This window comes from Crocuta crocuta, unplaced genomic scaffold, assembly GCF_008692635.1.
Source record: "Crocuta crocuta isolate KB4526 unplaced genomic scaffold, BGI_CrCroc_1.0 scaffold113, whole genome shotgun sequence".
Lineage (NCBI taxonomy): Eukaryota > Metazoa > Chordata > Mammalia > Carnivora > Hyaenidae > Crocuta > Crocuta crocuta.
Genome location: NW_027530368.1, coordinates 5,240,702 through 5,256,994, shown reverse-complemented (window position 1 = coordinate 5,256,994; position 16,293 = coordinate 5,240,702). Strand labels below are relative to the sequence as shown.

The following is a 16,293-nucleotide window of genomic DNA, read 5'->3' as shown; positions in this document are numbered from 1 at the left end:
ACTCCATGTTTAATTCTGGGAATGAAGTTATGAAAGAAACGTTTCCCAGTGCCCTAACTTCTTTCCTTGACCTTAAAAACTGGTCAGTTCTCTCAATATGCTCCTTTCTCCTCAACACTCTAGCTAAGGGTGACCAAGATGGGAGAAGCATGCTACACCCCATGACTCTTCATTCTCGTCTTGTGTGAGGCTCCTGTGCCATCTCAGGGAAGGGAAGAAGCCCCCTCCCCCCCCACGCCCCTCCCTCACCCTTTCTTATCAGAGGGCACAATTAAACAAGAAGTTCCAAGTCTGAGGGGCAGTCTTACCATTATCTGAATTTCTCTCTTGCACACCTGGAGATCATGCTCATTGTTGACAAACATGCGTTTCAAGGCACATTTCATTCCATTGCTTGTCCTCACCAGAAACACGATAGCAAATCCACCTGTGAAGGAAACATATACACAAGCTCTTTTGAGTGATGTTCAAAAAGCCAGTCAGATAACCATGGTGGCTGTAGCTTCCTGCTGTCACTGTTAATGGTACTGACATTATCAACAGCTAGACCTAGGGCTGGCCTGGGCTAGAAGGCACTCTTACATTCGAGGGACTCAGAGATATTACTATGGGTTTGGGTGGCAAGAGTCAGAAAAATTGTTCCTGAACACCTATATCAGGAAGAACGAAGAACAGTAATTATCTTCCAAAGTACCTACAAACAAACAGATGAACAAACAGATGAAAGAAAAAAGAACTACATTCTAATCACTGTCCTAAGCACTTTGAGCTCTTATTTAATTCTTAGTACAATTATATGTAGCTGGGTATTATTTTTCCCTTGAAGACAATTACTAGCTAGAGAAAACAGAGGCTCCAAGAGATTAGATTCAACCAAAAATTAAAAAAAAAAAAATAAGTCCAGCACTTAACCTGAGAGGCCTGGAAGTTATTTTAATAACTGTTATAATAACAGTTGTCAATTTCAAGAAGCTTTTTCTTCCTTCCTTCTCATCTCTCTTCAGATCTAACAATCGATCTTAAGGATTCTTCCTGCCTTTCCTACTTTATGGGCTGTTGAGAAGACACAAAATATAGGTATGAAAGGTTCTTCAACACAACAGACACCAGGAAAATATAACTCAGTTACTGGGCAGATGTTTTAATGTCCACAGTAACCTTTCTCTTAATGACAGTCCAAAATTCATTAAAAAATGTCATGTACCTCTAAGAGAAATTCTTAAATGCTCTGGATTGGTTATACTTGAGCGTTCCACAAATTCTTAGAACCCCTTACTTCGATCTCATTCCCCAAACCCTGTATGAGGTGTTCAGTGCCATTGTTATAGATAGAGAAGGTGCAGCAAAGCTGTCAAAGCTGAATGCTTTGAGATAAGCAGCAGTTATGCTGGGTACTTAGTCCATCTACCTGCTCATATACCATCATAATTTAGCTTGAACTATTCTGTGAAAAAAAAAAATTTTTTTTTTTTGCTAGGCTATTATTTGCATACAGGTGATGACTAATTGGATAAAGACGAACACACAGGGAAGTCCCTACTGAGGGAAATTGAGCTGAGGCTGTGGCATAGTGCTGAGGCTAGCAGCCACATGCAAAATTGATAGAGAGAAAAAGTATTGATTCTAGAGACCTCAGGCCCAAGACAGAGACTTCAGTCCTGTTTAATCTCTCTACAACGTCTGAGGCCCAGGGGCACTGCAGCAACTGTCTGCTGATGTCTATAGCATTTCCTGGTGTATCTTCACAAAGTTTACTCCTTGTGAAGTCTGCTTGGGTAGGTTTTCTGCTCCTTGTAACCAAAGAGAACCTTAATCATAAAGTACTATTGTATGTTTTCATACAATACACACAGAATTCTGTGTTCAGAAAAAAAGTTAATGGACTCAAATGTTCCAAGTGTGCATTTTGATAATGATTTACCAGAGACTGCATGTTTGTGTATCTCCTGTCACACTGTCCTTCTTCAGTATTCAGATAAACACTAAAATTTGCCATGAAGTCTTTTTTTCCACTGTCATCTTGAATCTTTGTATCTTGGTAACGTTTTCCATTTTCTTATAATTCTTTAAAGTCTACTTACACTGTTCAACTGTCAATTTTAATTCTAGAAATTTACTTTAAAAATCTGTTTAAGGGGCGCCTGGATGGCTTAGTCGGTTAAGCGTCCGACTTTCGCTTAGGTCATGATCTCGCGGTTGGTGGGTTCGGGCCCCGCGTCGGGCTCTGTGCTGACTGCCAGCTCAGAGCCTGGAGCCTGTTTCAGTCTGTGACTCCCTCTCTCTCTGACCCTCCCCTGCTCACGCTGTCTCTCTCTCTCTCTCCTAGAAATAAAACATTTTAAAAAAAAATCTGTTTAAAACCTTTCCACGTATTGACTAGCAGAGGTATTGTAACACACACACACACACACACACACACACACACAGTCTCAATGTTAAGATGCACGTTTTTTACATTTTAATTCTTAGGATATCAGAATTTTTCTTGTAGTAAGTATGTACATTTAATGCAGTAGTATTTAATCTTCTTTTCCCCATATTCATGATGTGTCTTATTATTAATCAGAATTAGAAATGTTAATATAAATTATAAACTTTCTATGTGTATTCATAATTATTTTGTAAACAGTTTGAGTGAGTATTCATTTTATAGGTATTTGATTTTTTTAAAGAATCACAGAACTACAGACTTTGTACCAGTATCCTCCTATAGAGCATTAAATCCAAGCATTGTGCTTTATGAGTAGAGGAAAGGAGTGAGGCTTAGGAATCTCATAGCTAATTATGTAGAACCTGGAATGCTGTCACTCTGCTGGCTGTCTACAATATGTTCTTCCCACTTTACTTACCTTAGAGAAAACCTGTGTCACACCCCATTTAGATAATAAGGAGACATATGATAGGGCTGCAGAACACAAATTGGGAATGACTATTTCCTACAGTTCTGTAATGCACAGAACCACTAAAGGACAGGGCAGCCCTTTCAGCAGGCTGATGATACAGAGATCTGAGATAACTGCCAGCAGATGGGAGCAGTGCAGTTTTCTCCCCCAGGTAGCAAGATGACCTTTCCGGCCTGCACTCAAGAAGTGGGTCAGATGCCTACCACACAATCCAGGCAAGCAGAGTGGGTTGAGAAGGACCAGCTGAGATTCTCAAAGCCTATGACCATCACAGATCTAAAGGCTAGGCAATGGAACCACACCGTTTAGCGCCGATGCCCATAAAAGGGCTTATGTGCAGGTGAAAAGCATTTAAGTCAGAGGTCCTTGATCTTGAGATCAAATTCAAAGGCCGATAGGATTTGTCAGTTTAAAGATATTGGTCACTATCGATGTGTAATTGACCAATTGGAAATGTAAATTACTCAGTTAGAAAGAAGAGGGCAGAGAGCATCACTGGAGATACTTCTCTGGCACAAGCCCGTGTCCATCAGACAGATCAGGGTACGAAGATTCTCTGTCACACCTAAACAGAGCTCAGGCTGTTACAGAAGAAGGCAACTCTAAGACTGTCAATAGAGATGCTTATTTCAGACTCGGCTGCATCCCAAGATCTTGATTAAATGCAAAAATCTAAAGCTGAGCTATGCATAGTTTGGACAGAGGTAGAAAAGCTAATATTCAGTAGAGCCTGTGCCAGTCTGCCCACTGGAACTTGGGCCAGTCTCTCTGCCTACTTGCATGGGCTTTTTTGTTTGAAAAACTAAGATAGGGGCACCTGGGTGGCTCAGTCGGTTAAGCATCCAACTTTGGCTCAGGTCATGATCTCAATGGTTCATGAGTTCTAGCCTCACATCGGGCTCTGTGCTGACAGTTCAGAGCCTGAAGCCTGCTTTGGATTCTGTGTTTCCCTTTCTTTCTCTGCCCCTCCCCCATTCGCATCTGTCTCTATCTCTCTCCAAAATAAATAAAAACACTAAAAAATTTTTTTGAAAAGCTAAGATATTCCCTACAATTTCACTGGAATCCATTTTGGGGGGAAATTCATGGATTTACTGAATCACAAAGGGAAAAAGGATTCATTCCATTATGTGAAGTAAGCAAGTTAAAATAGGTAGCCATGATAATTTTGACACAGACACACTTTAGCCTCTTAAATATGTGGGAATACTTTATTTCCACAAAGAAACATACTTTCTCCCACTTTCCCTCAAATGTATTACACTCTTGGGTCTAACTTTATCCCCCTAATTTTTAATGATGTGGATGGGTACTTAACACTCACTATGTAAGTACAGACTTTGTCTCTTTGGTTCCCCTCTGTACTCTTATACCCTAGAATAGTGCCTAACACTTAGTGGGCACACTCAAAAATTAACTCCCTTTCCTCTTATTGTTACTACAGAGAACAGACAAGGTTACAGAGAGCAGGGGAGACCACAGGAAATAAAGCAATGAATGGTACACGTAAAGGAATAGCCATTTACCAACTCCAGATAATGAGTGCCATGGGAATACAGACCCAGCTTTTTCAAATGTGCTAGTATCTAAAGATAAGCTGGAAACCCAAATTTTTATGTGAAATATCCATTTGTAAACACTGTCAACAATCACATTTTACATTAACACCAGACAGGCTGACACTGCAGAGGCTAAAGGAAACACATCTGAAAGGTTGAGTCTCTAAGCCTACAGTTTCTTCCCTCTGATCTAGTCTAACCCCTCATCTTACTGGTGGCCAGGGGCTGAAGTGCCACAGCCAGTGGTACACAAAGTGAAAAAATATAAACACATATGAGATCATACACTGTTTGTCACAGTTCTTGTCCCTCTTCCCTGAAGAGTTTTTGGAATTTGCCTCTACCCAGGATTTGTATTTGACTTTATACTTTTCAAAAGCATTTCAAAATATGGGCACCTGGGTGGCTCAATTGGTTAAGCGTCCAACTCTTGATTTTGGCATTTTGGCTCAGGTCATGATCTCATGGTTCATAGGTTTGAGCCCTGCATCAGGCTCTGCACTGATAGTGTGGAACCTGCTTGGGATTCTCTCTCTCTGACCCTTCCTCTATTTGTCCCTCCCCCTCTCTCAAAATAAATAAACTTTTTAAAAAACGCATTTCAAGATAAATTATTTCATTTATATTTTCATAATAACCAAACAATATAGAGGAACTACCCACCGTCCCCATTTTCCTGATAGGAAACAAAACATAGAGAAGATTAAGCCCCCTTTTACAAAAACACACAAAGCTAGTTAGTGGTAGAGCTCAGACTGGATCCTTCATCTTTTTAAATTTATTTCNAAAAAAAAAAAAAAATTTATTTCTTTAAATCAACTTTATACACACGCCTTTAAGTGTACAGTTTGAAGAGTTTTCACAAATGTATATACTCTCAACCATCACCTCAATCAGTCCATCATTGTGAACAGTTCCTTGTGCCTCTTCATAGGCATCCAGCCCCTCCTCTACTATCTCACATGACTTCTGATCTGCTTTCCATCCTGTGGATTATTTTGGTTTTTCTAGAATAAATGCAATCATACAGTATGTACTCTTGTGCCTGGCTTCTTCTGTATAATATTTCTGAAATTTATCCTCATTGTTACATGTATCAGTAGCTGGGGTTTTTTTTTTTAAATTGCAGACTAGTATTCCATTATATAAATATTCCATGATTAGTTTATGTATTCACCTGTTGAAGAACATTTGAATTGTTTCTAGTTTTGGGCTATTACAAATAAAATGTTCATATAATGTCCACTTTTTTTGTAGATATAAGTATTTATTTCTCTTAGGTAAATAAGTAGGAATGGGATATATGGTAAGTGTATATTCAGCTTTATAAGAAACTATTAAATAGTTCTCCACAATAGTTATAGCATTTTGCATTCCCAGCACATGAGAGTTCTGGTTGTTCCACACCCTCATCAACACTTGGTATTGTTAATACAACTGTTAATATTGTTTTCTTTTAGCCATTCTAGTGACTGTGCAATGATATTTCATTATGGTTTTAATGTGCATTTCCCTATAGATCCTTTAGCATTTAAGCTCCTAGGATTAGCTGCTTTCTAACACTTTCCTGATAAAAGGCTTTAATAAGCACAGGATCACAGAATTACTGACGAAACTACTGCGGTAACTTGAACTTCTACCTCTCAAGCGAAGATGACAGAAGGCCTAGTTCTCTTCTACGAGATGCAGACAAGTGAAATTTGTATACAGAGAGAGAATTATATAATCTCTAAAAACTCTCTCAACACTAATATCAACAAGAGATCATGGTCCTCAATATCATTATCATGGCTGACCCTTTTGAAGCAGAATGTCCTTAGGAGCCTAAGCATGACATGCAACATCAGCAATGGGAGTTTTGAGGAACCAAGTGTAGTGCCTCTCCTGGCTTTGTCTCAAATACTGAATCATGCTAGATAGCACCAGACCCCAGGGGCTGCTCTGATGAATTAAGACACCAGTGGCTTCCACTTAGCAAAGAAAAGTGAGGGATAGGGGCAGTAAGGTGATGGGAAAGAGAAGAAAAACACCAAAGTGACGATCTCCATAGTGGTATGTGCACAGATGGGCAGCAGCTGGGCAGACAATGAGCATGATTAGATCCAGGACTCAGATGCAAAAGAAGCCCGGCACGGTGCTGAGACAGGGTTTCTGGATTTGCTGCCAAAGAGGTTTGGGTGGATATTTTAATATGGGGCACACATTCTAGCCACAAAAATCTGCTACCTGCTTATTTTCTACAGGTAAAGGAAACTTCATGTCCTAACATAAATCCCATTTATACTTTAAGGAATGGCTTCCACTTGTCTGAGATGAAAGGAGATACAAACCCCTCAAAGGAACACCAGAGGGTACTGAGAAAAACCTCGTCTGGACCCATATTCTGCTCCTGTCTTCCAGTTTTTCACCCTACCAACTCTTTGTTTCTCTTCTAAAACAAGATTTAATCCAGTGAATGCTGTTTATTTAATGCAATTTCTCTTCCAATGACACGAAGAAGAGAAAATAAGCATATGACAACCCTCAGAGGCTTTTCTAATAATTTTTTTATGTTTTTTATTTATTTCTGAGAGATAGAGAGAGAGAGAGAGAGCATGAACGGTGGACGGTCAGAGAGAGAAGGCGACACAGAATCTGAAACAGGCTCCAGGCTCTGAATTAGCTGTCAGCACAGAGCCCGATGCGGGGCTTGAACTCATGAACCGCGAGATCATGACCTGAGCCGAAGTCAGACGCTTAACCAACTGAGCCACCCAGGTACCCACAGAAGCATTTCTAAAGAATCAGACCAAGGACCCAGTTAAAGTGAAATTTATCCAGGAGCTATAAAAGAAAGGGCAATACTGGACAAGGTGCTGGATCTCTTGGCCTCTGCTTTCTCAACTGCAAAAATTAAGACCAAATTAGTGGTTTTTAAACAATTTCTCAGAGCCTTAGGACATGGAGGTACTTCCAGTGACCCCAGGAGGAAAAAAAATGACTCCACTTATTAAGGGTGTGACTCTGCACACAGCTTCCTTTTATCTGTTTAATATTAATTCTGAAAAAGACACTGGGGAAAAAAGCAGGGTGACTCCTGCTTAAAGGGAGAAGGAAAAAAGTAGTTCTACATAAAAGTATTTTATAAAGAAAAAAAGGACTATCCCACTACTAGTCATACAAAGAGCCCTTGCCGACATGCCTACAGTGGATATAAATACATACAGGAAGTTCTGGGGTGGGGGCTGTGCTAGTACATCCCCCCTCCCTACCCTGAGACCACACAGTATTCCTTTACAGTCCAACAGGTTAGGCTCCAACCCTGGCTCAAAGAGGCCACAATCTCCATGAAGCCCTGTCCTCTCATCTGCAGAGGGCAGCTGATACCCACCTCACACTTTCAGGGAGGATTACATGATAAACAGAGCACAAGCACACCCAAAGTATGTGATGAATATTAATGGTTCCCTCCTCACTACCCCCCCACCCACACACATACACCAAATCCTTTGTATTTGTATAATACCTAACTTATCATAAAGTTCTAAATCTGGAATATCTTCCTGAAATCAAGGGCATAAATCCAAATGCCCAGAGGGGCCAGGAGACTGTGCGAGGGAGGGAAACAGTCCAGGTACAACAAAGTGTATAGACAGAGTCCAGGGAAGCAGATTCACTGTCAGAAAGATCACGGAGAAGCACGGGGACTGCACAAACCAGAAAGTGCATGCCCCAGCTCATAGGCAGCCACTCCTCAAATCCAGCCGATAATTGCCATGGAGGAATGTGGGCTGAGACTTGCCAAGTTTTTTTACTTCCAAGAAAAGCTAGAGTTTTCTCTGAAATCTCCTGATTTTTAAATCCAGGCAACACACTTTAAAAAAAAAATCTCTTAAACCCTGTGCAGTGAAGGAACTCTATTTCCAGGTTAGGATTGAGCTAGAGAACCCTGCTTTGATCTTTGAGAGTCTTGTGAAGTAAGCAGGGCATGTATTACAACTTGCACTTGACTGGCTGGAAAACTGAGGCATAGAGAAAAGCCTAGGTGGTATTTAGTTTTGCCACTTAGTGGCAGGGCCAGGGCTAGAATGCAGGTGTGCCAGTTCCTGGCCCTCAACTTGGTCTACACTCTCTCCTGCCACCTCTCACCCCCTCCCTGCAACAGTAAACCACACAGGCACACCTCTACTGTCAGAGAAGGTAAGGAAAAAGACACAGGGAAAGGCCAGGGAGCCACTCCAGCGGACCAGGTGGGAGAGAGTCCTCTGTTCGGGGAGAACCTGGGTGCATGGTCCGCAGAGTGGGTAAGCTCGCACAGGGAGTGACAACCAGAGGCCGATGAACACCCATCTATGGAGTATTTACACTGAGGACAACTATGTCAAAAGTTTCAGAAGGAACAAAAATTTTCACAGCTCTGTAACAGATGGCAAAGAGCACAGCAAAGATTTTACAGGAGAAAAGGTCAGTCTGCATCATTTGTCAACACTGATTTCAGTGGGGACCTGGGGTTTGTTTTTTAACGTCCTCTCTCCTCACCTGCCTCAGATAAAAAACCACCATGTGCCTGCTCCTTCTGGGGAACATGTCTAAGCAGTCCTTTCCCAAGGCAGAAAGAACAGCCAGATGGGGGAGGACTAGAGACATTCAACTCCCTCTCCCATCAGGAACCGTGGGCACAAAGTCAGAGCCTGGCAAACTCTGGCAGTGGTGCTGAAACATCAACCAGACCCCGTAAGTCCACAGACCAGGCTGAAAGCGGGGCAGCTGTATTGGCTCTCCCTTTCCAGGACTGGGATGGTGGGAGAGCATCTCCAGTTCAGGAGGTTCTCTTTAGGGCTTTGGCAAGAGTCTAAAAAATAAATAAATAAAAGGCATTTCGAGGGACGGCACCTGCCTGCCTGGGAACAAAAGGTTAGAGTTTAAGAAATCAGGTTGCCTCACACATACCAGAGGCGTGTGAAGTCCTGCACATAGAACCAGAACCAGAGCATGTGGGTCCTCATCTGTCACCAGCTACGGCCAACCAAAAGAGAGCCTTCCCAGAACTACCTGGCCCCACCTTCGCTGCACAGTTACTATGGGGTTAGCTCTCAGACAAAGGTTGAGAGAAAGGGTGAGAGACATCAGTAGAGCCACATTCTGTGTTCACTGAAATCTGCTAGGCAGCTTTCCTGGGTCAGTCTGAGCCATTCTCTGTTCTCTACACCACAGCCAGGGTAATGATCTTTTAAAAACAGAAAGTATCATTCACCTATTTGAAACTCCCTAGTGGCTTATTGCCCCTCTCTGAATAGAACTTCAAATGCTGGTTCGGGCTGGCAAGGCCCTACATGAAGTGACATGATCTCTCTGCAGCCTCACTTATACAGCACAGCCTGCCACTGCTCACTCTGGTCCAGCCCAGTTGCCTTCTTTCCTCCTCAGTGTTGCTTATACTCCACCCTCCCTAAAGGTTTCTGTCATGCTTTCTCCCTTTGCCCTATTTGTTCTTGGCCTGACCAGCTCCTACTAAGCATTCTTTAGGTTTCAGGTTGTTACTTGGATGAGGTTCCCTTGATTCCCCTGGTCTCACCAGCTTCTTCTGATTTAAGTTAAATTTCTTGTTACTCACAGCACCTTCTACTTTTCCTTTGAGACCTATCAGAAGTATAACTACTTAGGTGGTAATTCCTGGTTTGATGCCTTCTTCCCCCGAAACCTGTAAACTGCACAAAGTCAGGACAATGACTGACTCACTGTGCCCTCTGTCACCCAACACCATGCCCAGTGCATGAAAGATAGTCAAGTATCTAATGTGTCTGCCTAGCACCATAAAGGATACACTCCCCCCCCAAAACAAAAACAAACAACAGAAAACATTACATTGTCCTAGGCTTTCAAAAGGTCCCCTGGGGGGGTAAGGTAGTCTACCCCTAACAGGAACACCCCTGAGCACTCAGACTAGCACAAATGAGAGCTGTGTGAGACGAGAGCTGACTGGACACTTACGTCGGCGACATGCTCACAGTGTGGCATTATGGAGAGCTGTACAGAAATCTCTGTGCTGTTACAGAGTGACACTTAACTCTGTGCACCATCTCTCCTTTTGAAAGTAACACTTGAGCTGGAAACGAAAACACTCTTCGGCTAAGAAGGAAAAGAAATCAAGCCCCCTCCACTATCCTGCATCATCCCTCCCCCGAAGAAGTGGAGAGCCTCTTGGGCCTGAACCAGCTCACTCCCTCTAAGCCACTGGTGTCAGTAATCTTCTAATAAGTGGTGTGCAAACAGAGCAGCTGAAGTCAGATCCATCAGCCCCTGACTGCATACACCCAAGCTCTGGCTCTTAATCATCTCCACCAAGCCATGATGTGTGTTACTGGTCCACACTCTTCAAAGGATTACTGGAGTTTTGAGAAGGGCAAATACGGCTGACATTCTCTCAGCTCCCAACTGTTCATTCTAGAGCTTAAAGATTTCTGAATGTACTACCCATCACCGCATACACCAGCTCCTAGGTCGTGGTCCCTCCCCCAGGACCTGTGCTGTCAGTTCACAATTTCCTCCCCATCCCAACTCCTGCCATCACCAAGTTGACTTCACTCAGACTTAACAATTCTATGCCCTAAAGCTCTTTAGGATCCATCCTCTCTACTCCATCCTGGGTCCTCCTTCACACTCTCCTCTTTCCTTACCAGAAGAACTAAAATAGAGTCCTCAACTTCTGTGCCTGGGACCTCATTCTCTTTTAAAACTCCTATCTAAGAACTCCTTTTAACAGCATTCACTAGTTCTCCAAAGCCAGAATAAAGACCAAATCCCTCACACTGCAGTTATGTAAGGACCTTTCTATTTCCCCCCATTTTATTATGAAAAATGTCAAACATACAGTAAAGGTGAGATCATACTTCAAATAGCCACATACCCACCTCCTACAGTCTACAAATGTTAACATTTTGGTATACTTGTTTTACCACATATATGTCATCCATCAATGTAAGCATAATCCTCTTACTTCTGATCCATTTCCAAGTAAGGTGCAGCTCAGTGCCCTTCACCCTAACTTCTTCTGCATACACGTCTTTAACTTGTGTTCAGAGTTCACAGTTCTTTTGGTGGGGGGAGGGGGAGGGTAGAAATAAAAATCTACACAGTGAAATGGGAAAATCTTAAGTTTATCATTGGATGGGTTTTGATAAATACATACATTCAATGTTACCCAGACCAGACCTCTACCAAGATATCAAACCTTTCCATCACTCAGAAAGTTGGCTCATGCCCCCTTCCAGACAATCCCATCTTTGTATTCCTCCTAGAGACAACCACTGTTTTGACTTTATCATCTATTACTAGTTTTGTGGACTGTAGAACTTCATATAAATGGAATCATACAGTAGAGGCTTTTTTTTGTGTAAGGATCTTTTACTCACCATATTAGTTTATATTGTTGTCTGTATCAGTATATTACTTTTACTGCTGACCCACTTATCTTTTCTCTTAAAGAATGACACTGAGTTATTTCAAATTTGGAAATATTATGAAGGAAGCTCTATATAATTCTTGTATAAGTCTTTTGTATCATAGAATAAATATTTCTCTTGGGTAAATACCTAATATCCAAGAGTGTAAGTGCCGGACCACCAGGCAGGTACATAATTAATTTAATAAGAAACTGCCAGAACTTTTCCCAAAGGGGTTATATCATTTTATACTCCTACCAACAATGTATGACAATTCTAGACCCTTTAAAACCTAAAGACAGCCCTGCCCCACCCAGCTCCATCTCCCAACCCTCTTTCCTTCCTCCTCCACCAGTACGCTTTCAGAACTTGAACCTTTCTATTTATTCCCAGGAGGCTTACATGTGCTATTCCCTCTGCCTGGAACATCCTGTCCTAATCTTCTGCTTGATAAAAGGAGTTGAAGATGGTCAAAATAACACCTCTTCTGTGAAGTCCTCCCTTTCTCTGGCAGTCATGCCCAGGCTTTCCTATTACCCCACATTTGGCCATTATTTCTATCCTCACACTTATCACAATGTCCTGTGATTCTCTGTGATACATTAATCTCTTCAACTAGATAGGCTGAGGCAAAGAGGGATCCACTCTTTTCTGCCTTGGTAGAAAAATGCTTGTTATGTTATCATAATGATGTCATAAAACAAAGTGGGATTTTTTTTTTACATAAAGTGTACTACTTACACTTTATGACTCTTTAATGTTATCATTAGAAATACCAGTCTAAGGACTCTGAATACCGTGAAATCCTAGGGACAACATTCTACATTGTTTTCCAGGGGTGGGACACTTGAAAAATGGATCACCAAAGAAAATTAAAATGGCAAGAGGAACTTCTTATTCCTCTTGGAATCCTCAGGACTAGCACAATGCTTGGTACATGATAAATGATTAACAGATGTCTCATAAATAGCAAATCCAATAATGTTGTTTCTGTGCTTATAATTCTCTGCTAGCTCTCAACCAGCTATGAGATCAAAATCCCAGTCTTAATGTGGCATCCAAGGCCCGTTATAATCTGCAGCCCACACTAAACTGAGCTGCCTGGAGAGCGTCCTCTGATGCCTCCATGCTTTTTCCTTATTTTCTCTATCTGGAAAACCTGTTTTATGTTTAATTAGTAAACTTGTAGCTGTAAGTACAAGTGTAGCTCAAACCAGGGCTCCTATGTGAACTTTCACCTCACAGAATGTCCATTCTTACATTATTTTCTTACCCTGATTATATCCCGCTTGCCTGCATACCAGTCTGTCTCACTAGGACTATATTCTCTCAGAAGGCAAAGGTTTTACTTTATTATTATGCATTGTAAAAAACACAGTGATCTAGCTTACCATACTCTTCAACCCATGCTGAAATAATGATTAGATATGCTGTATCAAGTGACCCCCTTCTCCTAGCCACACCAAACTGGACCAGGAGTGGGCAGGTGGTGCACATTCTCTGTTGAGAGCCGGAGGCAAGAAAATGGCTTCCAGTCACAGAATAAGTGAGTCATGAGGATAAAAGAAATTCTTTGGGATAACACAGGGAATGTAGTCAATGGTGGTGTATGGTGAGAGATGGTAGCTATACTAGTGGTCAGCATTACATAATGTATAGACTTGTAAAATCACTACGTTGTACACCTGAAACTAACGTAACATTGTGTGCCAGCTATACTTCAATTAAAAAAAAAGTTCTGTAAAAAAAAAAAAAAAAAGACGCAAGAAAATGGAGCAGACACTTACAAGAAGCTGCAGTCCAAGACTATGTACCTCCAAGGGGAAAGAGACCAACACAAGAGCCATCTGATAACTTTCCAATACTCATAAAATCCAGCTTCATTTCCTACTGTTGGGTTCTGGAAGGTTCTACTGTATTTATCCAATAAATTCCTTTTTACTTAATCCAATTTGGATTAAATTTCTGTTCCTTGACCCTGATGACCCTAAGAAAACTTGTACCAATATGATTATAAAATACCCAAGCTCTGGTACAATCTAAGTTTTAATCATTTTAACCAATTCAGGCTCCTTTAACAAAAAGTATCCAGAACAGAATGTTAAAACAGAGTACTGAAAACTGCACTTGAAGAGTGAGAAAGTTTATAGTTAAAGACTAGATTTACATTAAAATAGAGCCTGCAATCATACATAAAGCTCTATGGCAGAAAGTGGTCAAATCTATTTGGGAAAGGACAGCCACAAGGAATGTGAACAGGGGATTTGCTGGATTCACAGATAAGGGTCAGGGAATGTGGGATCCTCAGCACTCAGAACACTTACTATCTGGGGAAGCCTGGAAGATGGTTTTTACCTGGGTTTATCAAAAGCAATCATAAAGAAGAGAACTTAGCTCTCCAATGAGAGGAAAGAGGGTGGAATCTTTTGTACCAAGTGAAAAGAAGAGCTCAGGCATGGACAAACTTGGAGAGGCCTGTCAAAAGAAAAGGATCAGATGTAACCAGCACTGACCGATACACTGAATTACACACAGGGAAAACGTCCTCTGCTTTGCTGTACAACCAGGGTCCAGAAGCAGGATGAGCAGAGAGAGGCACACGCCATAGGCACAAGAAGATGAAGTCAGTATTGATGGCTTTTCCTTTTGACTCAGGCTACGGTATGGCTGGGCATAGCAATGTTAAACTGATCCTGTATTTTAAACTCTGATACTTTGCTCATCGTGGTTTCTTGCATTCATTTTTATTTCTTAAATGTTGAATAATATATTACTTAAGGCCAATTACTGAGTTTTAGAGTGCCCCTAAATTCTGCACTTGAGGTAAGTGCCTCACTCTAGTCTTGGCTCTACAAGAAATTGCTGTCTGCACGGGAGAGAAATCTGCTCTGGCACCGGTGTCCACGCTGTCCTTGTACTCTACTCCAAGGTAGGTCTCAGAGGTCAACACAGTAAAGGGTAGAGAAACTCAGTGAATGACTCTAAAGGGAGTGGGGGCTGGGCCACAGGAAGAAATGCAGAATTGTGGAGTCTGTTTCTGGCTCTCTGTGGGAACTACAGTGATGCAGCAGAGCTCCAGGGATGGCCTACTTCTAGGCCCTCTTGGACACAGTGGAGATCAGACCTGACTCGGGCACCAAAAAACATAAAGAAACCAAGTCTCACTGAAGCAGAGGTCAAGCACGAACAGCCCAGATACCAAATGCATACAAGCTATGGACTAGACTAATAACAAATGAGTACCAATCACAGCAGGACAGAGAAATGTAAGTTAGGGAGAATGGTGGGTCTTCTAATAGCCCTCAACAAAGGGCTGAAGAAAGAGACTACAGGGTCAAGTCTAGAGCAACCAGAAGCCTATGGGAAAAATATATGAAGCTTAATTAGGGAAGTGTTCGCTCTCTCAGGAATCCACACAGGGCACTAGCAGAAACCAAGATGTCACAGGATTCTAAGAGGCTTATGCCAAACAAGGAAGGGATCCCACCCAACCTGGAAGAGGAGGACAACTCTACCCAAGTATCCAGTACTCCTATAAATAAAGTTGAGGAGAGGGAAAGGAATAAGAATTCAGCACTCCCTAAGCTACATCAGTGAGCAGTGCAAGTCAGGCAGTCACACCTTCTAGTAGGAATGCCAGCTGGCATGTGGCTAAAAGGTAACATGGAAGTAGTATAAAAAGCCTGATAGATCCTTTGACTCATAACTTTCATTTCTGGGGGCGCCTGATGGCTCAGTCAGTTGAGCATCCAACTCTTGATTTCAGCTCAGGTCATGATCCTAGGGTCTTAGGATCGAGCTCCTCTCTCTCTCTCCCTATCCCCCTCTCTCTCTAAAAAAATAAAAATTTTAAACTTAAAAAATTAAAATCTTTTCATTTCTCATCTTTTTAAAGAAATAATCTGAAATATTATTTTATACAAAATGTGCAAAATGTGTACAAAAATGTTCAAGACAAAAAAAAAAAACCATGAGAAAAAGACATTACCTAAATGTCCAATAAGGAAAGATTTGGTTAAAAGATTAGTTTTGTCATACATAAGAACACTGTATAGCTATTAAAATATTTAACATTAGAAAAAAATTTCAGTTTATTTATTTTGAGAGAGAGAGAGATAGAGCAGAGGAAGGGGCAGAGAAGGAGAGAGAGAATCCCAAGCAGGCTCTGTGCTGTTAGCAAAGAGCCTGATGCGGGTCTCGAACTCATGAATCATGAGATCATGACCTGAGCCAAAACTAAGAGTCAGACACTTAACTGACTAAGCCACCCAGGTGTCCTTATGCTAACATATACACAATGTCGCAAATTTAAAAAAATAAGATACAAAGCTCTAACTTTGCTGGGAACACAACTATGTGAAAATGCGTATGTGGGAGAAAAAAAAGAAAAGAAAATGCGTATGTGTAGCA

General features: G+C 41.6%; 1 protein-coding gene across 8 annotated transcripts in view; it reads right to left on the bottom strand.

Annotated features, from left to right (window-relative positions):
- The window catches only part of AAK1 (AP2 associated kinase 1), a 167,469-nt gene that overhangs the window by 89,050 nt on the left and 62,126 nt on the right, over window positions 1-16,293 (bottom strand). For all 8 annotated transcript variants that reach the window (XM_077766362.1, XM_077766365.1, XM_077766364.1 and 5 more), the window contains exon 3: window positions 309-427. In XM_077766362.1, coding sequence (XP_077622488.1) covers window positions 309-427 — 119 coding nt within the window. The remainder of the gene's footprint in view (window positions 1-308; window positions 428-16,293) is intronic.